This window comes from Gopherus flavomarginatus, chromosome 10 (genome assembly GCF_025201925.1).
Source record: "Gopherus flavomarginatus isolate rGopFla2 chromosome 10, rGopFla2.mat.asm, whole genome shotgun sequence".
Taxonomy (NCBI): domain Eukaryota; kingdom Metazoa; phylum Chordata; order Testudines; family Testudinidae; genus Gopherus; species Gopherus flavomarginatus.
Window position 1 is genome coordinate 78,123,046 of NC_066626.1, and position 27,795 is coordinate 78,150,840.

The 27,795-nt window shown below is 49.2% G+C and overlaps 1 protein-coding gene across 2 annotated transcripts in view; it reads right to left on the reverse strand.

Annotated features, from left to right (window-relative positions):
- Nucleotides 1-18,671: 18,671 nt before the first annotated feature.
- Nucleotides 18,672-27,795, reverse strand: part of MARCHF4 (membrane associated ring-CH-type finger 4) — a 164,149-nt gene continuing 155,025 nt past the window's right edge. For both annotated transcript variants that reach the window (XM_050917123.1, XM_050917122.1), the window contains exon 4: nt 18,672-19,034. In XM_050917123.1, the coding sequence (XP_050773080.1) occupies nt 18,673-19,034 (362 nt within the window). In that variant the 3' untranslated portion in view covers nt 18,672. The remainder of the gene's footprint in view (nt 19,035-27,795) is intronic.

Here is a 27,795-nt window from a genome sequence, read left to right on the forward strand (position 1 = left end):
GAAGCCCTCCTGCTCAGGCCTCAATGAACCATTGTTCCTCCATGTTAAACACTTTGTGTAACCTAGTGTAACCTAACGTACTAATAGCTGCAAAAATGTAGTGTTCGCAGTTAGTTTTCGATTGTAATAGCCAGTTCTCTGCTGTAATACATTGAAGCTTGGCTAAAGCACACTCAAGGCCTCTTTAAGATACTGTGTACATGTCTCAGCAGTGGAGAGGGGGGAGGAAGGGGGAAGACAAAAGACTGAATGAGAAAAGATACTGCAGCTGGATGGGAAAGGAGGGGGGAGTGAGAGATCAGCTAGTCAGCAAGGAAAAGTTTTGTAGTAAACAACTGGGATATAAAAGGAAGAAACTGCTTGTTTTAGGTGTGCAGGATTTGCAATTGTTATTTCTCCCTTGCACCTTATTTGAGCTCAAATAAACTTGTGTTTTGCTTCTCCACCCTGGTGTGTTCATTGGCGCTACGCACTCTGGGCAACGAACCCCTGTTGCTTGCCTCGGGCACCCTCTGTGTCAGCAACATTCTGACTGCCCCCCGGGACCCCTGCCCCATCCAACCCCCTTGTTCCCCACCCTCTGACCGCTCCAACCACTATCCACACCCCTTCCCCCTGATCCCTCCCCCAAACTCCGCTGCCCTCTATCCACCCCCCCGCTCCCTGCCCCATTACTGCAGAGCACAGAGCACTGGTGGTTGGCAGCACTACAGCCACAACTGCCCAGAGCACCGGGTCAGGCTGCTGCTCTGCAACTGTGCTGCCCGGCCGCCCAGAGTATTGTGCCAGCAGCGCGCTTAGGGTGTTGGGGTGGAAGGACAGCAGGGGAGGGGCCAGGAGCTAGCCTCCCGGCCAGGAGCTCAGGGGCCAGGCAGGAGGGTCCCACAGGCTGGATTTGGCCCACAGGCCATAGTTTGCCCACCTCTGGGCTGGGGTGCAGGGCCAGTTTTGCGCCGATTCTCTTGATTCCCCGGAATTGAGCCCCGCTCCAGGGGTCTTGGCGGCATTTTTGCGGCAGGGGGTCCTTTGGTGCCGCGTTCCCCCTGTCGCCGAAGTCCCAGACCGCCGCCAAGTATTCCAATTGGGCCCCGTGGGTCATGAAGCCAGTGCTGCTAGGGTGTTCCCACTCCGGGGTGCTCTCTCTGCACTGGACACTTCCCTGACCCACTGATCATTATGTACAATTTAAAGCAAGTACAAGTTATTTAATCAACAATTAATTTATAAAAGAACAAGGAAAAATGGGAAAGGTTGAAGGAAACACATCACCCCGCTCTGTAGCAGGGAACATCACAAACAGTGTCTCTGGACAGCAGGGCACTTCACAGTCTGTTCCTTGTAGGTCCCAGGTCTCCTTCTCAGGCCTTGGCTATGCTGCGGGTTCGACACTTGCAATGGTGGTGGCCACACACTTCTGGGCTTTGGGTGGTGGGAGCCTTCTTCCCAGCGCCAGCCCCCTGTCAGGTTGATTCCCCTCCAAGTCTGGCCTGCAAAGACCCTGGGCTGGGGGTGTCTTTCTGCACTGGGTGCCCAAGGTCGCCCCTTGGCTGGCCCCAGTTGCTCACCACACCTGGCTCTGTGGCTGCAGCTCTGCTCCCAACACAGGGTCTGCTCTCCCTCAGCCGTGTCTCTGGCTGGCCCAGCCCTACTCCCAGCACAGGATCTGCTCTCCCTGGGCTGTGTCTCTAGCTGGCCCAGCCCTGCTCCCAGCACAGGATCTGCTCTCCCTGGGCCGTGTCTCTGGCTGGCCCAGCCCTGCTCCCAGCACAGGATCTGCTCTCCCTGGGCCGTGTCTCTGGCTGGCCCAGCCCTGCTCCCAGCACAGGATCTGCTCTCCCTGGGCCGTGTCTCTGACTGGCCCAGCCCTGCTCCCAGCACAGGATCTGCTCTCCCTGGGCCGTGTCTCTGGCCATGTCTACATCTAAAATTTTGCAGCGCTGGTTGTTACAGCTGTATTAGTACAGCTGTATAGGGCCAGCGCTGCAGAGTGGCCACACTTACAGCAACCAGCGCTGCAAGTGGTGTTAGATGTGGCCACACTGCAGCGCTGTTGGGCGGCTTCAAGGGGGGTTCGGAGAACGCGAGAGCAAACCGGGAAAGGAGACCAGCTTCGCCGCGGTTTGCTCTCGCGTTCCCCGAACCACCCTGCAAACCGCAGGGAAGGAGACCTGCTTGTTCGGGAAACGCGAGAGCAAACCGCGGCGAAGCTGGTCTCCTTTCCCGGTTTGCTCTCGCGTTCCCCGAACCACCCTGCAAACCGCAGGGAAGGAGACCTGCTTGCTCGGGGGTTCGGGGAACGAGAGAGCAAACCGGGAAAGGAGACCAGCTTCGCCGCGGTTTGCTCTCGCGTTCCCGGAACTACCCAGCAAACCGCAGGGAAGGAGACCTGCTTGCACGGGGGTTCGGGGAACGCGAGAGCAAACCGGGGAAGGAGACCAGCTTCGCCGCGGTTTGCTCTCGCGTTCCCCGAACCCCCCTGCAAACCGCAGGGAAGGAGACCTGCTTGCTCGGGGTTCGGGGAACGCGAGAGCAAGCCGGGGAAGGAGACCAGCTTGATTACCAGAGGCTTCCTCAGGTATGCTGGGATACCTGCTTATTCCACGGAGGTCAAGAAAAGCGCTGGTAAGTGTCTATACTTGATTACCAGCGCTGGATCACCAGCGCTGGATCCTCTACACCAGAGACAAAACGGGAGTACGGCCAGCGCTGCAAACAGGGAGTTGCAGCGCTGGTGGTGCCCTGCAGATGTGTACACCTCCTAAGTTGCAGCGCTGTAACTCCCTCACCAGCGCTGCAACTTTCGGATGTAGACAAGCCCTCTGGCTGGCCCAGCCCTGCTCCCAGCACAGGATCTGCTCTCCCTGGGCCGTGTCTCTGGCTGGCCCAGCCCTGCTCCCAGCACAGGATCTGCTCTCCCTGGGCCGTGTCTCTGGCTGGCCCAGCCCTGCTCCCAGCACAGGATCTGCTCTCCCTCAGCCGTGTCTCTGGCTGGCCCAGCCCTGCTCCCAGCACAGGATCTGCTCTCCCTGGGCCGTGTCTCTGACTGGCCCAGCCCTGCTCCCAGCACAGGATCTGCTCTCCCTGGGCCGTGTCTCTGGCTGGCCCAGCCCTGCTCCCAGCACAGGATCTGCTCTCCCTGGGCCGTGTCTCTGGCTGGCCCAGCCCTGCTCCCAGCACAGGGTCTGCTCTCCCTGGGCCGTGTCTGTGGCTGGCCCAGCCCTGCTCCCAGCACAGAATCTGCTCTCTCTGGGCCGTGTCTCTGGCTGGCCCAGCCCTGCTCCCAGCACAGGGTCTGCTCTCCCTCAGCCGTGTCTCTGGCTGGCCCAGCCCTGCTCCCAGCACAGGGTCTGCTCTCCCTGGGCTGTGTCTGTGGCTGGCCCAGCCCTGCTCCCAGCACAGGGTCTGCTCTCCCTGGGCCGTGTCTCTGGCTGGCCCAGCCCTGCTCCCAGCACAGGATCTGCTCTCCCTGGGCTGTGTCTGTGGCTCTGTGGCTGCAGCCCTGCTCCCAGCACAGGATCTGCTCTCTCTGGGCCGTGTCTCTGGCTGGCCCAGCCCTGCTCCCAGCACAGGCTCTGCTCTCCCTGGGCTGTGTCTGTGGCTGCAGCCCTGCTCCCAGCACAGGATCTGCTCTCTCTGGGCCGTGTCTCTGGCTGGCCCAGCCCTGCTCCCAGCACAGGCTCTGCTCTCCCTGGGCTGTGTCTGTGGCTCTGTGGCTGCAGCCCTGCTCCCAGCACAGGGTCTGCTCTGTGGGCTGTACTGTGACTCTGCTCCCAGCTCTGACCTGCTTCCTGGGCTGCTTTTCTGGCCCCTCTGGCGGGCAGGGCTCTGCTCCCCAGCTCAGCTTGGGTCCCTGCTTTCTCCTTGGCTCGGCCCCACTCTGTCTGACCCAGGCAATTCCAGCTCACATGGAGGACAGGACGGGACCCCCCTGGCCTCCTGACAGGGCTGGCTCCAGGCACCAGCCGAGCAAGCTCGTGCTTGGGGTGGCAGCTTCTAGGGGGCGGCTTCCATCCAATCCTAGGGCGGCACGGATGCTTTTTTTTTGTTCGCTGCTCTGGCCGCCGTGTAGGGGTGGAGGAGGGGAGCGCCCTGCAGCAAACTCGGCAGGGCAGCCTGTGTCCTTCTCTCCCCTCCGACCGGAGCAGTGTGGAGCCCTGCCGGCAGGCAGCGCGATGGTCGGGGCCGCCTGGCGAGTGCCCCGCTTAAGTGCTGGCCACCCCGCCTTCTCTCTCTCCCCCCTGCTCCCTCCCCTTCCTGCCTATTAGACCGAGTGCACACTCTGCAGCACAGGGAATCCCCTGGCTCCAGCTGCCCTGTGGGGTTTTTTGTTTTGTTTTCCCCTGCTTTGCCAGCCATGCCATTGTTTCCTTCCCCACCCCCCCGCTTTGCTGCTCCAGCGGCGCCGTTTTTGTTTTGTCCCCCCCACTTTGCCGCTCCAGCCGCGCCATGTGTCCCCCCTCGCTTTGTTGCTCCAGCCGCGCCGTGCTCCCCCCCATTTGCCGGCTGTGCCCTTGTTTCTCCTCCCCCCCCCGGCTTTGCTGCTCCAGCTGTGCTGTTTTTGTGTTGTTCCTCCCCACGCTTTGCTGGCCGCGTCGTTGTTTCTCCTCCCGCCCCCCGCTTTGCCACTCCAGCCACGCCGTTTTTTCCCCCCTGCTTTGCAGCTCTGGTGGCCCAGCCCCCCCCTTTTTTTTTTTGCTTGGGGTGGCAAAAAAGCCAGAGCCGGCCCTGCCTCCTGACTCCCTGAATTAGCCTACCCGCCCTGTCAATCAGGCTGACTTGGAGCATTGGCCTCTCCCCAGTCTTTTAGTGCTGGGCGCTGGCCAACCAAAACACCCCCACTGAATGTTAGTAAGGGGTCTTACATAACTCCTTTCCATCTGGGTCTGATCGTCAAACAGGGTTGGTTAGCCCCAGGCTCCACGGCCCTTAAAGATAGACCGCCCTGTTACAGCGGCACTCCCCTCAAGTTGAAAAATCTGGATTAGTTTTAATTTGTATCTTCCAGTACCGACCACTTTGGGGGATGGGTGGTTGCAATGGTGGATTCTGCAAAGCTTGTCGTGTGTGATTGACTCAGTCTGACCCTAGCAAAGCAATAGCACTCATTGATCTGGTAGGTCTCTCCAACAGGTCTTTCCATCTCACACTACCATGATTCTGTATAAACCAAAGTTGTATGAATTCAACAGGGCTTTGAAACGATAAATACCAAGACTGTGAGCCCTATCCAAAACCCACTGAAATCAATTGAAATATGCACATTGTCTTCAGTGGGTTTTAGAACAAGCTCTACAAGAACTCTTAAAATTTTTAATCTGGCCTATTCCTTGACCTATTTTGTCAGTAATAATGCAGATCATTGTCAGTCACATCCTTCAGGGAGTGACATTCTCTGGACACTGGACAGTAGCTTGTCCTATCATGCCAGGAATTACTGCCTGGAAAAGGTTGTAACCTCTGGATCAACATCAACTTTTTCTTTTGCTTTGCATCCACAGACCAGGGTATTATTTTTAGGGGAAATACTCACCAGGGTAGATGTCTTTCATCATATTCACACTGGGCTGGGCTTTGTAAGCAATGGAAATCCCAACTCAGAATTAGAAGCCAGATCTGAGTTTTGCAGCTGGAGCCCACAGCATGATGGTTTGGCACAACTCTTGTTTTTCTTTCAGGGAACACAGTCTGAAATAACACTCGAACCATGCCGTTGTCTTGACAATCTTTTATCTCCTCAGCAGCTAGTCAACATTTTGGATTCTCCGGGCTTCTAAAACCTGCTGAATTTGCAAAGATTGTGGTGTATTGCAGCCTGCAGAATGTAAGGCCTTCCTGCCTTGTCAGGGAGAAAGCTTGTGTCGGTCCTCATCAGAGGCACAATCAGAATTTTCCTAAGGAGAGGGCCCAGGAGATGCTGATTTTGGAGGAGGAGGGATCTTCCTAGGGCTAAGCATGTGACCTGGGGGTAGGTAGGTGGGGCTTCTCCTTCTAGGGACCATCTATCTCCTGGTGCCCCATCAGTCCCAAGCTCCTCCCACCTTAGAGCTGGGGTCCCTAGGCTGGATGAGTGGCCTGTATCACTCCAGCAGCGTTGTGCTGCGGACTTGGCCACCCCAGTAGCCACAGAGGAAGCTTAGCAGCCTGGCCTCTCTCAGCCACTCCATGGTGGGGTGGCGCTGCTGTGGACAGGGCCCAAAGCACACAATCCCACACACAAGGCCTGTGCCACAGAGCTGCCCAGCCATGGGAGCGAGCAGGGGCTGCCGGGGATGCGTATGTTCTCTGCAGACCCCTATGAGGTGTGGCTGTGGGAAGTTTGAGTCCCAGGCAGGGCTAGGCAGACCCAGCACAGCCTGTGCCTCTAATCCTGATTGGAGTCTATGGTCCCTCTCCCTCATTGTGCCCTGGTCCTAGAGGGATGATATCTCAGTGAAAAAGACATTATAGATATGTCTGCCTGTCTGCAGGGGCTTCCCAGAGTCCAGAGAACCTTGCGCTGTGAAAAAATCAATTTTTAAAAGGCTTCAGCCCTCTGATGGGGTGCCTGCTCCTCTCCTCGCAGACTCAGGGACACTCCAAGTGGGCAAAACTCCTGTGCTCTTTATTTGTGTTTGTTTCCCACCACCAATTTCCTACTATATCCAGGCTATTTACAATGGCTTGGCCTAACACAGACCTGGTCAGCAACAGCATAGCAGGCTCCTACCTCTCCCTGAGCCTCCTGGTCTCTTTCCCCTTTTTCACTCACTGCCTCCCAGCCTTATAGCTCCTGCCTAACGAGGCTGGCAGGTGCAGTCAGTGATTAGGCAAACCTAGGATATTTACCCAGCCCCAGCCCATTCCCCCTGATTGGGGCTGGGGTGGCAGGAGCTGGTTAAGGCTTCCCCAGCAGCATCCCACCTCACATCTTCCCCCTTAAGCAACCACTATGGGGGAGGCCTGCTCTGGCCCCTTCTCCCCCTGCCTGGGAGGTTGCTCTGGGGAAGCCCACTGCCGCCTACTGGGAGGCCCCGGGGTCTTCCTCATGGGGTTGATCCATCCCCCAGCCACAAAAGGCTGCGAGCTTCTGGGCCAAAGCTTGGGGCCGCAAACCCCCATCCATCGGGCTGGCTGAAACTTTTGCTGCAGGCAGTCCCATCCAGTCCAGGACTGCTGCCTTCACCGCCTTGTAATCTTTGGCCTGTTTATTACTTAGGGTCATGTAGGCCGCCTGCGCCTCTCTGGCCAGATAGGTGGCCAGGCACAGGGTCCAGGTCACCTTGTCCCATCTGGCGCCCATTGCTACCCATTCAAAAGTACACAGGAAGGCGTTGGGATCGTCGGGGGCAGGTGGGGAGCCCATTTTAGAGAGTCCCAGCCCTGGTGCACGGTTTCCATCACCTCCCAAGGGACTCACCAACCAGTGCAGGAGCGGCTGTTGTACACTGGCTGTTCCCGGATGAATTCCTGGAGGGTCTTTTGTTGCTCGGCCTGCTAGGCGAGTAAGGGCTGTCTCTCCACGTGGTGAAACTGCTGGAAAGCCTGCAGGGTCTTCTGCAGCTCCTCCTGGTGCTTAGCGAGCCACAGCACGGTGCCCTCCATTCTCGGATTGCCACTTGGTGGTGGCTTCAGGTCCTAGACGAGCCCCCACGTGTAACGGGGTGCCCCCCATGCCCCTGCATATCCAGCCCCTTGGCCCCGCTCCTCATTGACTCAGGGACACTCCAAGCAGGTGCAACTCCCAGGCTCTTTATTTGTGTCCATTTCCCACCACTAGTTTCCTACTATATCCAGGCTATTTACAATGGCTTGGCCTAACACAGGCCTGGTCAGCAACAGCATAGCAGGCTCCTACCTCTCCCTGAGCCTCCTGGTCTCCGTCCCCATTTTCACTCACTGCCTCCCAGCCTTATAGCTCCTGCCTAATGAGGCTGGCAGGTGCAGTCAGTGACTAGGCAAACCCAGGATATTTACCCAGCCCCAACCCGTTCCCCCCGATTGGGGCTGGGGTGGCAGGCGCTGATTGAGGCTTCCCCAGCCGTGCCCTGTCACAAGCCCTAGCTGGGCTCTGTGGAACGAGTGGATGGCAAGTAGCCACATGGCTGCTGGAGCTGCCAACAGGGGTCAGTGGTGGGGCTTGGGGAGGTACACGTTGGAGAGGCAGGGTAGGAGACATTTGATTGACTGCTACCTGTGCTCTACCCAACACCTCAGTTCAGAGACAGGCGCTGTGTGTTTTCCTGACTGGGGCCTTTGGAGCTTACTGGTGTAGAAATAAACAGCAGTAAAGAGCCCCATCCTTGCTGCAGGGGCTCGGTTATGTGCCGTCCCTGTTCTCGATCACTGATCATCAACCCCATCCTCACCGCAAGTACTCCCCTCTCCACTGAGCACCATCAGGCACTGGCAAGGCTCTTTCTTTCAGAGTCTGAAGAGGTACCTGACGTGATTGCTGCCATGAACCCAACAGCATCGTTCCACCGGAATCCCCCGGGCAACTAGGCAACTAGTTTCATGTATCAACTATACCCAGTTGCGGCCCACTTTGTCATCTGCAGGGGACTGTCCTTGAGACCCGTCTTTTTCTCTTAGTATGAATGCCTCACCCTCTCCATTTCCATCCCATCTTTCATTCCTGTCCACTCCAGGTTCTTATCCCTCACCCCATGACAAACCTCTCACACACACTCTGCCTGACTCTTCCTTGGTCAACAACCTCATCTCCAACTTACTTTCCTCAGCAAGAACCTTGAGCTGGTGGTGTCCTTCTCTCCCACCTCATCCCTTTGGGTCAGCCTTTTCCCTTACTGTCCCATTCTGGGGAGGTGGCGGCAAAGGACAATAGCCTTCTTCTCTTGGCTCACAGGTCTCTCAGTTCTCTTCCTACTGGGCTGTAACGTGGTGTCCATTATCATTGCTTGCTCTGGGCTGCTGGAGCACCTCACACCTTATCTTGGCTCTCCAGCACTGGCTGCTCCTGGTGTTGTTGCTGGAGGTGGAATTACAGCATGTCCTTCTCCTTTCTGCTGAGGAGCCTCCCAAGGGCCAGTCTTGCTGTCTTCTCTACCACATCATCTCCTCAGCCTATCATTGTCATAGACAATAAAGCCCATTCTTCACCCCTGCTCCATTCCTGCATCTTCTCAGTCCCTCTTAGTCATGCTCACCTTCCTGTCTCCCCCATCCTTTCCTCTCACTGTACCTGGCCTGCATGGCCGCCTATGTGCACTGCTACCATTTCTCTTTTGTTCCAATCTATTCTTTGTCTTTCACTTGCTTTCTTTTGCTTCATTCCACCCTTCTTTCCACCTCTTGCTTTAAATCGTTTTGTGAGACTTTATTGGGAGGGACCGACATAAAAACGAATGCCTTTGTATCGTAGCCTGCTCAGTGGAGAAATGGTCCCCTTCAGTTTCCAGAGATTGACTGAATGGCCGTGTTTGTGAATGCTAAATTCACTTAATGACATACCTCCCCGGGATACCCTTGTTCCAATAAAAGATATTACCTCACCCACCTTGTCTCTCTAGCCTAGGGACTAATTCTGTTACCTCTTAGTTTGAAAACTCATGGGGGGGAGACCACCTCTTTATTTTCCCTGCAGAAGGTCCTGCATGCCTACAGTGGATGCTGCTAAGATGTCAGCATTTACCAGTGCTTGCCACACAGTGGAAGCTGAGGTTATCATAGTTCTCCCCTGTATTTCGGAAGTCTCCGTGTTATCTCTGTAGCAAAGACTGGCAAATGTGGGCTTTTTAATGGCTTCCAAAGTATGGACTGATTAAACAAATGATAAATAATAGCAGGTAACAATTGTAATAAGGACAGTAATTCCTCATCTTTATTTTTTTCAAATCCTCTGAATGAATTGTTGACCTCAGTTTGGCATGTGAAGGCAGATGACAAAGGCCACTGGATAAGGTCCCGTGTGAATCATGGAAAGAAATAAAGAGATTTTTATTAATCAGGAACGGCAATAAACAAACAAGGAGGAGGTAAATTTCACAGTGTGTCTTACAGGTTAGCAGAGAAGGAGAGGAGAAGATTAACAGAGTCTTTCATTTTCTTTTTTTTATTATGTATATTTTCATTAGAAAACAACCTTAAACACCTAAGAATAGTTTTCTAATAAAACACCAGCTCGTGAAGAGCACTTAGAAGTTTCCATTTGGGATTCAGGAGAATGACAAGACAGTAACACAGTCAGAATGGTCATTCCTTGGGGCAAATTCCTCCCTCTTGGCTGAGTTTTAAGCCTAACATTGCAGTTCCTCCTTGGTTCCTATTAAAAATCAGGGTTCCCAAACACACAGAAGTCTCCACAGAGAGTCTCTAATAAAATGTTTTCATATGGGCACGCAGTTTACTTTCATCACTTTGAGGATCTCATGATTCATACAGAGTCTTATTAAAGGACTTCAGTGATTCAAGAAGGGACTTGTCACCCCAGGGACAGATCCCTCTTTAGCTGAGGATCAGATTGCAGCCCTCTCGAGGGCCTTCAAAGAGACTAAAGTGTGATTCAGAGCAGGTGCAGAATTAGCCTATTTGTTGTAAATACATATGAACGGGGCTGTTGTGGTGGGGGGCGAGGGAAGCAGATGCCTTTTGCTTTCCCCTCTCTGGCTGCTTCCTTTCTTCTCTCCTCCTTAACTGGGAAAGGATGAAAGTCCTGAACTGGGTCAGTGTATTGCAATGTGCCTGTCTTTTAGCCGGTGTCTTGACGGCGATAAAAGGGAGAGGTTTTTACCTCAGGGTAACGATGTAAGCTATCCCAAGGTAAAAACACAGTGAAGACAAAGCACTTTAGTTTGATCATGGGTCGTTTACTTCACAGTAAAGTGTCTTCTCTTCACTGTGCTTTTACCTCAGGATAGCTTATGTGCCTTACCCTGAGGTAGCCCCACCCCCTCGCACACACACACAGTTTATAGCAGTGAAGACAAAACATAAGAGTGAAGCTGTTCCAGATTGCAAAGCCAGGCCCCGTCAGAGAGAGGTTCTGTTGGACACACCAGTTTAAGGGAAGTGGAGAGATGTTTGTGTCTCCATCAAGGAGAAGGAGGGCTCTCCATACCCCTAGTATCAAAGAGTTACTTTGCCATTCAGTGTCACTGATCCTCACATTGGATGGGCCAGTGAGAATGAGGATGTGATGAGTGAGAAGAAGGATGGAATAAAACCTTGTAGGATCCCGGGCAAAATTCTCCAGCCACAGGTTCAGAGAAACCCCCAATTTCTCTCTCTCACGAGATCAAAGGCACAGGCAGCTGGAGTTGTGCACACCATTCTTGTTCAGTTGAAAACTGACTCTTGAAAGCAGAGCTGGAGTAAGGAGATTTGGTGGGCTATGTAGCTATTGTCTTGTGTGGGCAGGGGAGGAGAAACCAGAGCCACCAGAAAAGGCAACAGAAAATTTACAGGGGAAAAATGAAAAGCTGGGTAATCAAGAGACTGCTGTGCTGAATGGAACTGCTTCTCTTAGAGATAGCTGTGCTAGCGTCTTTGAACACAAAAAGGGTGGATCACATAGAGGTGATCTTGGCCCCTAAAGGCCTATGATGCTTTTGATGATGATTGGTGTCAGGCACATGCTGTTTGTGGGGGTGAATACACTCTCCCATTAGTAGAGAGTGTATTCTCTGACAGCACTCTTTACTGCAGTTGGGTGACACTTGGTTTTTGTAGTTACTGGTGTCCCTCTGGTGCCCAAATAAAAATACTTACTTGACTTTCCTGATACTTTTGAACCACCTTGATATCACTGTAAAGGATGCTGGTGTGACATCATCACAAATGACGTTTTGATATCACCACCCTCCTGCGATGGCACATGAAAGGTGCACTTGCTGGTCTATAAAGCCAGTGAGTGATGAAAGCAGCTGCTGTCATCACTGGTGAAAACACCTCGGATGGACACAGGAACACTGTTGCTGGCTTTGGCCACCACTCGGAGAAATTCTCGGTCACTTGGTGGAAATCTGAGCTCTAGGATGGCTCTGTGGCTTTGGAGGCCACCGTTGCTCAAAGACTGGGCACTGGGCACTGGACAGGCAACAAAATAAAAGTAATATCCTTGTTTTGTTCTATATAGAAGGCCTTGGTGCATAGCAGTAACAAAATGTAGTGAACAGTCTCTCCTTACTCCTTGGCTCCTTTTTTGTTTATTTATTCAGTTCTCTAAGCTCTGAATAACATTATCTTTCTCAAGAACATTTGGAAGAGCAGGTTGCTTACAGGAGTAGGTAGTAAACAAGCTGAAAACAACGCAGTCAATGTGGTATAGAAAAGAATCTCCCTTATTCTTGCCCCATGTTCACCTCTTGTCAATAAACTTGTGACTTGTATGGTTCCAACCGTTTGTGCTTTCAGATCTTTGTGCCTGCTTGAGTATGGCTCAGATAATTTCAAGGGGCCTTTAGTCTATGATCCACTGCACTTCAAGACCCAAGTATCTCTCTCTCTCTCTGTCTCACACACACATTGAGTGAACATTTAATCAAATATTGGTCAAGAATCCCATGCAAGGATTTCTTTTCTCCTTCTGCTTGCCTAGAGTAAGGTCCTGCATTGTTCTATCTACCTAATTAACTTCTGTCAATACTTTTTTTTTTAATGTTCAAAAAATTAAACATTTGTTCATGGTTTTTTTTTCCCCCTTTCAAGAAGAGTAATAGTTTTGTAAACTTGTAATTCTGTTCTGGAATAGGAAACTTCATTCTCTCTTCAAAGAAGAAATTTACCCACTGAGTTGGAGGTAAGTGGAATAATGAACCAAGATGTTTTTGTTAACAATGCAGAAACTTGATGGTCTTTTCTACTTTTATACAATGTGATAGATGTCAGATCAGACACTGCTCCATCAACTACAGTGTGTCAAGGTCACATCACTAGAAGCCATCAATTGTTTACTACTGTAAAGGAAACCATTGCTTTATTCAGTACATCTCCCTTAAGTGTTGAAGTGGAGGGAGATGGTTAATATAGTAGGTTCTTGCAGTAGTTGTTTATCTCTGGATTCTAATGTGCTTTTGGTCACAAGTGCTGGTTTCAAAACACTACAGATATTTATCCATGTTGCACAATCATCCTATAGTTTATGCTGTAAGTATCTCTGCTCATAAGAAGCCGCAGTCTGGGCAGGCAGGGTTCTGCCACAGAGCAAGAGATCTGCACTGGCAAAAGGAATTTGGCCATGCGGGAGTGGAATAGCAGGGAGTGCACCAAGTCATGAGTGGGGTACATTGATACTGGAGGTTAGGGTCTCCTGGCAGATGCACTGCTAGTCCCAAGGGATCACTCCCTCTGGATATTCCAGTGTTTACACTGATTTTCCCTCACTGTGCGTAGCTAACAAATGCTAAGAGGAACTGCTGGCAACATGCTGGCATTATAATGAAATGGGAAGAGGAATTAGTTGGCTCACTGGCCTTGTGCTCTCAGCTGCAATGCAGGAGTCCTGGGTTTGATTGCTGGTCCCATCTCCCTGGATCCATGGGGTGGCAGTGCTATAGAAGCAGCTTGCTTATCTCCTGAGTGAAGGTGAGCTACCTCCTTGAATACTTTGTCCGCCTGGTCAGAGATGCTGAATCATGGAATTGTGCTCTCAGTGTCGCTCACCCTGTGGTGAGATACACAATGCCATACAAGACATGTAGCACATCTATTGGAAAAAAATCAGGCCTCTCCCTTGACAAGAGGGACAGCTGGCAACTGTACGTGGGCAGCGACCCTCGAGATGGTCTCCAGTCGATGGCTTTCTCAGCCAGAAGGAAGTTGGCTGTGATATGGGGCCTACTGGAGGAATTGAGGTTTGACGGAATCCTCAGGGATCTGGCAAGTCTGAGGAGGTTTGTTTTTGTTTCCCTGAGTGAAAATACAGTTAGTAGCTAATACCTTTACTATTTCTTCCCCATACAAAAGATTGGCATCAGTGTCCCTGATCCAGAATAATGCCAGAAGTACACATCTCTTGGGACATTTGTGGCAATAGTGATGTGCTCTTCCTCAGGGCCTGGCCACAGGTGCAGGACGATACAGGTGCATCTTCAAGGCCCAGCATAGAAAAGCACAGGCCTAGCGTTATTAAAACAAGGCAAAAGGGAAATTCAGTCATGTGTCTCGAGAGCCAGCCCACCAGTGCTGACATTTGAAGCAGGGAATGGAGTGTTTTATTGGCTTTCTGGGCTTCACAACCAATCTGGTCCTGTGGGAGCTGATTGGCAACAGGAAACTGTGAGTTTCAAAGTGAATATATATTGACAAAACAAAACACCCCAAGGGCTGTGTGTCCTGACCAGAGGGAAGTCAGAAGAAGCAGAAGCCTCTTAGACCCCTACTACAGTCAAAGTGTGTGCTTGTGCTCTGGCGGAGGGAGGAATGGGCTTGAGAGTGGGTGTTTGGTGGAGAGACTGGAAGAGTAATGGAGGCTTGTGGCCCCCACCGAAATTTTGGGCACAGAGGATAGAATTGAGAGAAGTCCCACAGAGCAAAACCTCTCCAAAAAGGCAGTAAGTGACCCATCAAAGCTGACAGAAAATCAGGAAACTGTAACAAAATGTGAGAATTAGCAGGACCACGAATCATTTCAGACCCCTTGTCTCTCTGTCCCCCGCCTCTGACTGTTTCACCGTGCCATAAAGCACAAGAGCACAGGAATGCCTGATGTGGGTTTTGCCTCTACCCCACCCCGAGAAATAGCTGTTGAGTTCTTTGCAAACATCATTATCTGAGGGAAGCAACATTCGCTGCCTTGTAAGAATCAGGTTAAAAATACAAACAAGAACTCTTTGACAACAAGGCAAAGTGATAAGTACTTGAAAGAGAAGGCAAGACGAGCAGTGACATGAGGGCGGGACAATGCCAGGGAAGGGATGCCTTCCGTAGAACGGCTTTGTTTAGCTCCATTACCTTGTCCCTTCTACCCTCTGCAAACCCCCTCCAGTCCACCGTGTGTTTTGTGTGGCTCCATTTTTGCAGTTTTTATTGTCCTGCGTAGGAGCAGAAATGGTGGGATGGGGACGGGAGAGGGGAAAGGGAGGAGATAAGAGCGCATTCTGCCACGGAACACAGATGCTCATTGCTATTGCTGCCATTCTCAGAGACGCTCCAAAAAATAATAATAAAAAAACCAAAACGCTCACCCATTGCTCTCAGACCAGCAGCCTAAACTTTCATAAACTCAGAAGCACTTTGCTCAGGCATAAACTGCTCTGAAAACAGAGGTTCCAATTACACCTGGCTTCTAGGAGATTGTGCTGGAGGTGGCAGCTCTCTGAATGAAAGCGAAGATCCTGAGCGCTAGTTCAAACAGGAATTATTTGGGGGCAGTTCTCTGGTCTGCGTTATACAGGAGGGCAGACTAGATGATCACAGTGGTCCCTTCTGGCCTTGGGAATCTATGAAACTGTGCTTAAGAAAGTGTTATAATTAATTTCCAACTTCCTTTACCTAACATCTTATCCATCTAGGTACTTTAAGTGCTCCTTGTCATCATAGTATCTGATGTCCAGTCATTGATGAACTCGGCAAGCCTGTGTGTTCTGTTCATTTGGTTTGGCTATTAAAAAGCTGAAATAGGTCTTTGATTCTTAAACCAGTTGTGAAAGGACGCAGAAGGTCACCGTCTCTGAAACTGGACTCCGTAGCATTGTCAGTAAGCCTAATAAGAGGACTTTCCACCCATGAGGGATGCTGTGGCCACTCAACAGCACAGACCCAGACAGGCCAGTTGTAACTGGAAAATGTATTTCTAAGCACATTGCATGGAAAACACTTATACAGAAAATGTTGTAACAAATCCATGACCAAGTAGGACCATGTGGTTGTCACTATGCTGCACATTACAGCCACTCAGAACGTCATGTGACAATGGTGGTGGGACTCAGACAGAACCCTACCACTTCACCAAAAGGGGACTCTCTGGTAACAGTACAGGGGCTATGATACACCGAGCTGAGCAGTTAGAAATTTGTCCAGCGAAGGGCAGTGGGTGCTCATTCCTGCTAACCAGCTCATTGCTATCTATTTTACACACACTACCTTATCAAGTCAATGGGCTTTGCAAACACTGAGTCTCACAACACCCCTGTGAGGTAGGTAAGTATTCTCATCCCCATTTTTCAGATGGGGAACTGAGCCAGAAAGATTAAGGGACTTGCCCAAGGCTACAAAGAGAGTCGGTGGCAGAGCTGGGGTGAGCTGACTCCATCCTGTGCTCAGCCCACCAGGCCATGCCTCTCTTTCATGGTGAGATGTGCTTCTGACCTTACAAACTCCCAACCTGCTAACCCCAGTGAAAGGAATTTGGTTTTCCTTATTACATAATGGGAGTTGGAGGGGGATCAGATGACGCTACTTAATATTATGTTTGACAGTCCCCGCCCTTGTCAGAGCATCACAAGTGGCCAACTCTTGTGATAAGAACACTGCCCTTTGGAAAAGCCCCTGGGGCACCGAAAGGCTGCTGTGTTCCCTTGCTTTAACCAGACTTTCTTGCAGGAGCAGCCCTGTAAGAGACATGCTCCTGACAGCACCTTTCAGAGGTCATCAAAACAGCCCTGACACCAACCAAAAGCACTCTTTGGTAGACAGTGAGATAGGTCAACTAGATGGACACTGGCCTCCCAGCAATCATGTTTGTTTGCCTGGCTCCTCATTTCATCAGCTGTCTTGAGATTAAGTCTTATCTCCGGGCAGAGCTCAACTCGGCTGGGGTTTCAGAACCCACACATCATCTGCCATAAAGACACCTGTTCTGTTGCATTCTGGTATTCAAAGGGACATTGTCAAGTAATGGAGGCCAGAAAATGTGACCTTCCTTAAAATGCTTATCTCGTCTGAGTGCTAAATTGCTTTCAGACCTGAGCGCCCAGAGTTCATCAGCTAAATCCATATGTAGAGGCATGAATCAAAGTGAAATCACATGAATCAACTCCCATGGCTCCAGCAGAAGCTGCAAGAGGCGCTCAGGTCCCATGGTGAAGGATGATAATATAAACCCCTAAGACAGGAGACCCCAGCACAGCTGAAAAATCAGGCTGCTTTCGTTCCTCTGCATACATATGAGTTTTGATGGCTAGCACCAGGCACCGGGTTTGACCACTGTGGTGTTAGTTATTTTTGATTTGCTGTGCCGTTGCTCCAGAACCAGTTAACACTCCGCATTGTCATGGTTTCTGCTCTTCTGCGCCCTCTGCGACAGCAGCAGCTGTGCTAACAAAACCACTCTGTTCCAGGGCTGTGATCCTGCACCGTCAGCAATGCTGGGGCACACAAAAGTAAACAGGGCGCAGCCACGTTTGACTTCCTGCTGCAGCAGATGGGGAGGAGAGGGGCAGGGTGGGGGACAGCACAGCAGGACAAGGGCCTGGCCAGGGGAGAACAGTGTGTGCCAAATGGAAAAGGATAAAAATCAGTAGGGAAATAATTTTTATTGTCAAGTCTTTTAAGAGAATATGACAAACATTGGCGAGTTTAAAAAAAAAGCCCCTAAAAACTATTTAAAAAGTACTTGACAGTGTCCCTTTAATACCCACAAATGATTCAGTCATTGTGCATTGAAAGAGGATGTTTCTGAAGAGCAATTGGTACTTTCATGGATGGCTCCTAGAGAAGGCGAATTATTAAAAGCATAATATATTCACTCAGGGACTGGGCTCTCTCTTCAGACTAAATCTTTGTTAGCTCATGATTTAGTCTTTTCCACTCAGTCGTTCAGCGAACTGGATAGCGACGACTTAACCTATAAGATTGAGTGAGACTCTCTTGCCAATTGAGCAGCAGGGATATAAAGATTAAACGCCCCCCCCCCACTCTTATGAGAGTCTGAATCACAGCTGCAGGACAAAGCCGTGGAGATGAGACTGGCCTAATATAATCAATTGGGGGTGATGGGGTATGAGAGGAAATTAACCTGGAGCAGCCTCCTTTCTCAAAGTGTGCCTGGAGGATGGTTTTTAAGAGTGGGACGGTATGAAGGTGGGATCTGGGGGTCATTGGACCAGTGCTTGTGCTTCAAACACCCACAGCGCATTTGTACAAACTTTGCCAAAAAAAGAAAAAAAAGTCCGTCAATCCCTCTCCCAATGCCATTCTCCAGACCCCCTGCCAATTTTTGTTTTGGTGAAATATGGACAGATTTTTTTTTATATTAAAACTGAAAAATCCCCAGCCACTTCAGCGGAAATACTCTATTGCGAGTAATACAGGGCTCCGGAATGATTTATGAAACAGAACAATGACTCAGATCCCTGCTTAACACAATCTGAAAACTCCTCCGAAAACGTCGCTTCCGTCATTCCCTGTCTGTTTGTAATCATCCCACACTGTGTGTCTGTGTGCGTGTGGGATGTGTGTGTGTGTGTTTGCAGAACATTACCCATCCCAGCTAAGAAAACTTGTAAGACATGCTAATACCGGCTGTTCCTCTGCTTCCCCAAACCTCCACCTAGTCAGTTGTTAGTCTGTATTGCACTTGTTTTGTTGTTTTTTTTTAAATAATATTGACTGGCTGGAAAACGTTAACCTCTTTAGCATGTCTGTGCAGCTCTGCCTCCACCTTTTTCTTCCTCAGTTGGCCAAGTGCTGCTTATACACCTTGTGCAGCTACCCAAAAAATGAAAGGCACGCCATGCTTCTCTGCTCTTGAATTGTCTCCTCCACTTCGCGTTAAGGCCTCCTGAATTCCGTCGCTCAGACTGTTGTGACCCTCATGACGAGCTCTCTGTTAGCGCTAGACTGGCTTCTCTGTTCGTGAGGCCTCAGCTGGCTGAGTATATGCAAGATGGTGTAAGCACAGTGGTGGTCAGACAGGGTACCGGTGGCGTGGCTAGTGCCCCGGACCCCATTGTCGGCTGGAGTGGAGTTGCTGGCTGTACCACCGGCGGAGGACGAATGGTTGGTTTGGGAGGAGGTTCGGAGGTTTGTCCTGGTCCCTGTTTTTTGATCCTCCATGTCTTTTGTTTTGTCATAGTTCAGCACTTTCCACTGTTGATTTACTGCCTGCCACCGTTTGAAAATCCGGTAAACCGAGGGCCCTTCATGTATTATTAGACCTGGAGGGAAGGCAAAAAAAAAACAAGAGAAACTCTAGAGAGAAGCTGTAAACAGCTCAGCATCACTCCTTCTAGCTGCCTGCTTAGTGGCCCATGGACCCAGCTCTCTCGGTCAGCGTGCATTCTACAATAAATCAAATAATTACTGACTGGCAGAGCACAAGTCCTTCTGCTCAGCCGGACCATCCTCCACCTGAATTAAACAGATCACAGTTTGATCTCAGCAGTCAGCAAACAGGTCTTACATGCTGCAGGATGGCTTATTTTGACAGCACAACAATATCCCTTGACCAGTGCACCTCTTGGTTTGATCCACCATACATGCTGTAGGTCATGACTCTGCTGAAAATGTGCTCATGGGGGAGTGTAACTGGAATCTGTGTTCTGTTGGCAGCCATTGGTCTGACATCACATGTACGTGTAACTCAAATCTAGCCGCATGCATAGCAGCAGCAGGGCAGTGGGTGTCTAGTGCCTGAAGCACAAGGTCTGGAAATCAAGACACCGTGGTTCAATTCCTGACTGTCACTGACTTGCTGTGAGAAGGACTTAACTTCTGTGTCTTGATTATGTCATCTGCAAAATGAGGACAAATGATACATACTCATCTTTGGGGAGTGCTTTGATATTGATGGATGAAAAACCATGCAAATTAATCATTAGCATTTGGGACAGGGTGTGTGTGTGTGTTGCTGGAATCTGTCTACCTCCACCAAACCAGCATCAGATATGGATATAACAGAAGTGTGGTCTAGTGGTTAGAGCAGTGAACTGTGACAGAACCCCTGACTTCTAATCCTAACTGTCTACTCATGCCTGAGACATTGGGTAGGTCAGTTCCGCTCTCTGTGCATCAGTTATGAGGTTTGTCAAATCAGGATAATAAAAATACTCAACTCCCTTGCAGAGGGGTTGTGATAATTGATTACTTCATCTTCATAGATCATCTGGAAGATAAAATATGCAACCTAAGTGCTAAGTAAGTAGTAGTAATATTCTAAATATGGACTCTTTCCAGCTGCTTTGATACCATAGCAAATGGCACAGCATAAATGTCTTGCTAGCTAGCTTAGACAGATATAGATCGATTCCCCACACACTGTACTAGCACATCCTACTGACCTGGGGAGCGAAACCATGACACCTCAAACATACAGGCTTAGCTGACATATTGTAACATTATTCAGTACATCAAATTTCAATCTTGGTCTGAAACACTTAATTTAAAGTAGGATTTTATACAAAAGTAATTCACATGAACCTCCAAATCAGCCTTTGCTGGATGGTTGGGTGCACAATGGTTCACTCATTACAAAAGCACAACAGTTGCCAGGCTACTGCCAGCATTCCAGCAGGCAGATAAACACTGAGACAGGCCAGCACCTGGATTGTTTGCTTTTTCTTGGTACTGTTGATTCACTCTGTCTGGGCCACGATCAAGATCAGATCAGGATGAGAGAAGCTCCCAGGTAGATGCCCTTGGGAGCAACCCCTATTCACCAGCCCATGAACTTTCATGAGCATAAATCAACAGCAGAGAAAGAAAGACATAGAATCACAGGACTGGAAGGGACCTCAAGAGGTCACATAGTCTAGTCCCCTGCCTTCATGGCAGGACTAAGTATTATCGAGACCACCCCTGACAGGTGTTTCTCTAACCTGCTTTTAAAAATTTCCAATGATGGAGATTGCACCTCCTCCCTAGGCAAGTTATTCCAGTGCTTAACCACCCTGGCATTTAGGAAGTTTTTCCTAATGTCCAACCTAAATCTCCCTTGCTGCAATTTAAGCCCATTGCTTCTTGTCCCATCTTCAGAGGTTAAGAAGAACCATTTTTCTCCCTCTTCCTTGTAACAACATTTTATGTACTTAAAAACTGTTATCACATCCCCTCTCAGTTTTTTCTTTTCCAGACTAAACAAACCCATTTTTTTCAGTCTTTCCTCACACATCCACGTTTTCTAGACCTTTAATCATTTTTGTTGCTCTTCTCTGGACTTTATCCAATTTGTCCACATTTTTCCTGAAATGTGGAATGAGAGTCAAAGTCAAGTGTGCCAAAGCCTGGAACTTGACCCAGCCACTTGCATTTCACAGTGGGTTTGTGGCCATAAGTGCTGATTAAAATGACTTCAGGATGAGTGCCAAGCATGCCATTGCAGAAGCACAGTGAAACACTGCTATAACGCGATGATTGGGGTCCAAAAACTTCCAACATGCTAAATGCGGGGTGGCAGTATAGCCAGGTTTCAAACTAGTCAGTTTGTCAGTGGTCCCCAACGTGGTGCATTGATGTGTGCTGCCTCGTGCCCCTAGTGCCTAGTGCCCAGCAGGGGAGAGGAGCTGCAGCCCCCTGCCTGCTGGGGACAGAGAACTCTGGGGCTGTGGGCACCAGTGCTCTCTGTCCCTGGCAGGCGCGGGACCGTGGCTTCTCTTGAAGCCAGAAAGAAGCTGTGGCCCTGCACCTGCCGGGGACAGAGAGCACCAGTGCCTGCAGCCCCGGAGTTCTCTGTCCCTGGCAGGCGGGGAGCCGCGGCTCCTCTTGAAGCCAGAGAGAATCCGCAGCCCCGCGCCTGCTGGGGACAGAGAGCACTGGCGCCTGTAGCCCCGGAGAAGCCGGAGAGAAACTGCAGCCCCAAGCCTGATGGAGACAGAGAGTACCAGCACCAGCAGCCTCAGAGTTCTCTGTCCCCGGTAGGTGTGAGGCTGTAGCTTCTCTCCCCTGCCATGGTGTTGGGGACCACTGGTACAGCTCTATATTATGCCTTAACGGAGAGCCAACCTATGATGGCATTATATGCAATTTCGCATTATGGCAGGGCGCGTTATTGTGAGGTTTGACTGTACTTATAAGTACAAGTACAAGCGTGCCGTGGGAATAGCGTTTATGTATTTATAAGTAAAAGTACTTCCAACTCCTGCATGATAAGAATTAGCTTCTCTGTTATAAGAATTTGCTTATCTGTTTTTTCTTTGGACGCTGACCCATCACAGAGTCATTGCTCCAGAAAAGTATCCAAACAAGGGGCCTTGTACTTTGGGGTTTACCCAGCCACTTCGAAGAAGTCTCCCCACTGCTACTGGGCCGGGCCGGGGAGAGAATCTACCCATTGCTGGTTGTAGTGATCAGTCAGAAGTGAAAGGGGTGGGCTGCCACCCTCCCTGGTTGGTGCAAGAGCTGGGACCTGAAGCTCCCAAGCAAGGACAATGGGTGCTGGAGGCAAACCAGAATCCAGGAGGGATGTGACTGTTTCAAACACCTATTTTAAAAAAGCACCCGTGGATAAAAAAACATTGTGCTTTATCTACCTTTACGATGTACTTAAGTACTAAGTACAGAATATTTGAAGTATTTTGAAGTGCTTAACATGGGAACACTGTGCATGTGGAACTGAATTTCATCAGAGAGAAATGATTTATTACCATCACCGATGAACCAAACCTTAACTGTTTTGCCCTCGGTCCAGCACTCCCACATTCTATCCGACACCCCAGTGAACTTCATTGGAACATCAGAGAGTTTTGTCATAGCTGGAGATACAGCCAACTGGTTGCACTTCCTGTCCTGAGATATAAGGCTGCAGCCAATAGGTTATTAGAACAAAAATTTGCTTTAAAAGCTCATCCTAACCTCCAACGGGCAGCTAGAAAATGCATGCAGAAGAGCTTGTCTTTCAGAATGTAATTCTGTAGGACTGTCATCTACTATCTCTTTGTAGATTGACTAGCACAATGGACTCTGATCTGGCTGAGGTTGTACTGCAATAAAAATGTTAAGTATATAATAAAGAGCTCAGAGGGAGTAGGGCATCAGCAAGGGGAAAGCTCCAGGATAACTGGAAAGGTTTGGGAATTGCTGAGATCTGGGGACAAGTTACAAACTTACCTAAAGATGCGATAATCAAATGTCACCTCCAGGTACAATGTGAAAGGACCCTTTTTCAAAATGTGGAGGCCTATTTGCTTGTAGTTAAATGTGTGCATATCCTCCTGACTGCATTTGCCCATATACGGACCACAACTGCACATGCTGTATGGTGGGTATATACATGTGCTGGTAACAATTTAGCTGCCTAAAAAGACATATGCACTCACAACTATCTGAGCTGTAAGCCCAACTATGGTAGCTGCATTTCCATTGCTCAATGCACAAGTTGCCTTAAGCGAATGAATGGACAACATTCAGTTTAGATCATTGACTTATTAACCAGGGCTATGACTGAGTTGTCCACCCACCAGCAATTTTGAACATGGTGTTGCAAAAGATGCCATGAGGTCAGCGTTAGTGCCTAGAGAAATTTGCCAATGGCACTCACTACTATATCGAATGCCACTCATATTGGGATTTGTGATAAACTGGAAACTCTTTGAAAAGTTCACAACATTTCTGAGCAGTTGTGGGCTTATTAAGGGTTCGATGAGAAATGGGTAAAACTGGCCAGTTTCAACTGAGCTGTGCTTTGCTATAGAGGCTTTGTTCCAACCTGATAATCAAAGCATGACTAGGAAGGGATGAAAGTGTCTGCCAGCTGTCCCCCGACTGGGATACTGCATCAGCACTTTTCTGGTGTCCAGCTCAGCTTCTGCAGAATTTAAGCTCCAATTTAAACAAAAACTGAGTGTCTAGCCCTCCTGGTTGTGAAGAAAACCTTCTGAATGTGACCTGAAGCATTGCTTCCTGCATGACGGACAAACGATAGCTCTGGAAGTGCCCCATTCTCCTCAGTGAGACGTTGACTCTGAGACTTAATGACAACACAAGTGCTCACATTGTTAACTATTTCACTGCCGCTCATGTTAAATAAACAAGATTGATGATGGAATCTGGTATTTTCTTTGATGCAATTTCTCCTCCTAACTGGCACAATGCGCAGGGCCCCAAACTTTGATTAGCTGCTCACGTCAAATAAGGTAACAATATTAACAGCTGGCTATTCTGGAACTACGGAGCTTGGACTGTGGGTCAAGTTTAGCGTATCACAGATTTTTTTCCATCTTGCTGCTTGCAAACCACTGAGATTTGAAGAGCTCTAGTCATGGGTCACCTTACTCATAGACTCATAGACTCCAGGACTGGAAGGGACCTCGAAAGGTCATCGAGTCCAGTCCCCTGCCCTTATGGCAGGACCAAATATTGTCTAGACCATCCCTAATAGACATTTATCTAACCTACTCTTAAATATCTCCAGAGATGGAGATTCCACAACTTCCCTAGGCAATCTATTCCAGTGTTTAACTACCCTGACAGTTAGGAACTTTTTCCTAATGTCCAACCTAAATCTCCCTTGCTGCAGTTTAAGCCCATTGCTTCTTGTTCTATCATTGGAGGCTAAGGTGAACAAGTTTTCTCCCTCCTCCTGATGACACCCTTTTAGATACCTGAAAACTGCTATCATTCCCCTCTCAGTCTTCTCTTTTTCAAACTAAACAAACCCAATTCCTTCAGCCTTCCTTCATAAGTCATGTTCTCAAGACCTTTAATCATTCTTGTTGCTCTTCTCTGGACCCTCTCCAATTTCTCCACATCTTTCTTGAAATGCGGTGCCCAGAACTGGACACAATACTCCAGTTGAGGCCTAACCAGTGCAGAGTAAAGCGGAATAATGACTTCTCGTGTCTTGTTTACAACACACCTGTTAATGCATCCCAGAATCACGTTTGCTTTTTTTGCAACAGTACCACACTGTTGACTCATATTAAGCTTGTGGTCTACTATGACCCCTAGATCTCTTTCTGCCATACTCCTTCCTAGACAGTCTCTTCCCATTCTCTATGTGTGAAACTGATTGTTCCTTCCTAAGTGGAGCACTTTGCATTTATCTTTATTGAACTTCATCCTGTTTACCTCAGACCATTTCTCCAATTTGTCCAGATCATTTTGAATTTTGACCCTGTCCTCCAAAGCAGTTGCAATCCCTCCCAGTTTGGTATCGTCCGCAAACTTAATAAGCGTACTTTCTATGCCAACATCTAAATCGTTGATGAAGATATTGAACAGAACAGGTCCCAAAACAGACCTCTGCGGAACCCCACTTGTTATACCTTTCCAGCAGGATTGGGAGCCATTAACAACTACTCTCTGAGTACGGTTATCCAGCCAGTTATGCACCCACCTTATAGTAGCCCCATCTAAATTGTACTTTCCTAGCTTATCTATAAGAATATCATGCGAGACTGTATCAAATGCCTTACTAAAGTCTAGGTATATCACATCCACCGCTTCTCCCTTATCCACAAGGCTCATTATTCTATCAAAGAACGCTATCAGATTAGTTTGACACGATCTGTTCTTTATAAATCCATGCTGGCTATTCCCTATCGCCTTACCACCTTCCAAGTGTTTGCAGATGATTTCTTTGATTATCTGCTCCATTATCTTTCCTGGCACAGAAGTTAAATTAACTGGTCTGTAGTTTCCTGGGTTGTTTTTATTTCCCTTTTTATAGATGGGCACTATATTTGCCCTTTTCCAGTCTTCTGGAATCTCCCCCGTCTCCCATGATTTCCCAAAGATAATAGCTAGAGGCTCAGATAACTCTTCTATTAACTCCTTGAGTATTCTAGGATGCATTTCATCAGGTCCTGGTGACTTGCAGGCATCTAACTTTTCTAAGTGATTTTTTACTTGCTCTTTTTTTATTTTATCTTCTAAACCTACCCTCTTCCCTTAAGCATTCACTATATTAGACATTTCTTCAGACTTCTCAGTGAAGACCGAAACAAAGAAGTCATTAAGCATCTCTGCCATTTCCAAGTCTCCTGTTACTGTTTCCTCCTCCTTACTGAGCAGTGGGCCTACCCTGTCCTTGGTCTTCCTCTTGCTTCTAATGTATTGATAAAAAAGTCTTCTTGTTTCCCTTTATTCCCATAGCTAGTTTGAGTTCATTTTGTGCCTTTGCCTTTCTAATCTTGCCTCTGTCGTATCACAACCCAACACCCGACTGTCATCACACAAAGTCTGATTTTTGTTTCTTCCCTTGAAATACAGTTCGTAACTATTAACATCAGTCATAGGGCAGGCCCCTGAAAAGCAGCACTCCTCTGGGATATTCTGGACAGATTCCACACCCAGACAAAGAAACAGAGACCTCTTAAGCAGCTCTAAAGTGGGTCAGTCCTTGACAAGGGACATTAGATATGTATTTAAATGAGCTATCACGTGTATGGCCCCAAACCTGTGCCGAGAGAGAGAGAGAGAATATTCATTTATGTCACAGCACCCAAAAGTGAGCGCAGTCCCTCACAATGCAGATAAACCCACCACTGGGCAGGCAGCCGGTGCATTATGACTGCTGCTTACCATACTACCCATAATTATCTCATTGTTACCTTGTCCTTTCCCTCTTTGTTGTCTCAACCTGTTGCCTCTTGATTTTATATTTAGATTGTAAGTTCTTCGGAGCAGAGACCATCTTTTTGTTGTGTTTTTACAGCACCCAGCACAACGGGGCCCTGATCCTTGGCTGGGCATTGCTCCTGGAATACAAATAATAATAATAATAAATGATCCCTGGTCCAAGGCTCTTACAGCCTAATTTCTGCTCAGACACAAAGAGGCCATTAAAGAATGGGGCAAAAGGGCTGGACGGACAGACTTACACCAATAACATTTCACAAACACTCAGCAAAGGCATGAGAGCAGAGGCTCCCGGAGCAGGGGTTTCCTTGAAGAAAGAATTGGTCTTGTTTTATTTATCCAAGATCCTGATTTCAATCATGTTGTTTTCGTCCCCAAACAGTCAGAACCGGGGAGGTTTCTTTTCTGGGCGATCGGCCTGAGCCTTAAGAGTGGAGCGATGGCTGATGAAAAATTTAATTTCCATGATCCACTGCTTGCAGACAGCTAATCCCGCATGCCTGTTCAGAGAAGCAGCATACGTGAAACACAGGAGTCAGAAACTGAAGCACGGGCAAGAGTTTTTAATAAAGGCCAGGCAATGAGGCTGATGTGGTTCCAGTGCTCAGTTGGATAATGAAGAGAGTGACCAAATAACTGTCCACCCCGTCACAAAGCCACTATGGCCGACAACCTGCACCCAAGAGAGGAAGAGGCTGCTACAGCTGAAGAGTGAACTGGCCCCAGTACAACAGGGCATGGTGGGCCAAGGCTGGAATGGGAGCTCGGAAGAAGGCTCTAGTTCAGGACAGAGTGAATTGGCACGTGGACTCAGAACTAGACTAGTATGGAGGTCGGTTTGCAGCTCAGCATTGGCCCAGTTCTGGAGGAGCCCAGGAATGACATAGCAGCGGGTGTTGCAGGTCAGGGCTGGTGTATGTTGGCAAGGGAGGGGTAAGCTTGCCAAACCACGCTGTGCTGCACCGTCTCCAGCCAGGGCTATTACACCTTGTTGTTCTGAGCAGACCATTCAAAGCAGCAACAGGGAAACCGCGGTGGTGTGATTTGTAACAGTTCATTTCTGCACATAGGGAGCCTTTGTAACACTTTGTCTCACCATGTCCCTCCTCCTCAATTTTCCCCTCCCTTCTATTGTCTGTTTCACTCACTTGCTGTGTCTCATCTTATGTGACTTTGTGAGTTCTCGGGGCTACGGACACTTCCCAGTTGTGTATCTGTACAGCACCCATCACAACAGGGTCCTGGCTCACAATGAGGCCTCTGGATGCTGCTGCTATTCTATTCAGTTTCCTTCACTGGCCCCATCGAGCTATTCCCTTTAGTCTCCTACCTTTAGAGCAGCACATTGCTCCCACAGGTGTCCCATTTACCTCGTCCCCAGCATGATGGTCTGTTTTACTGAGG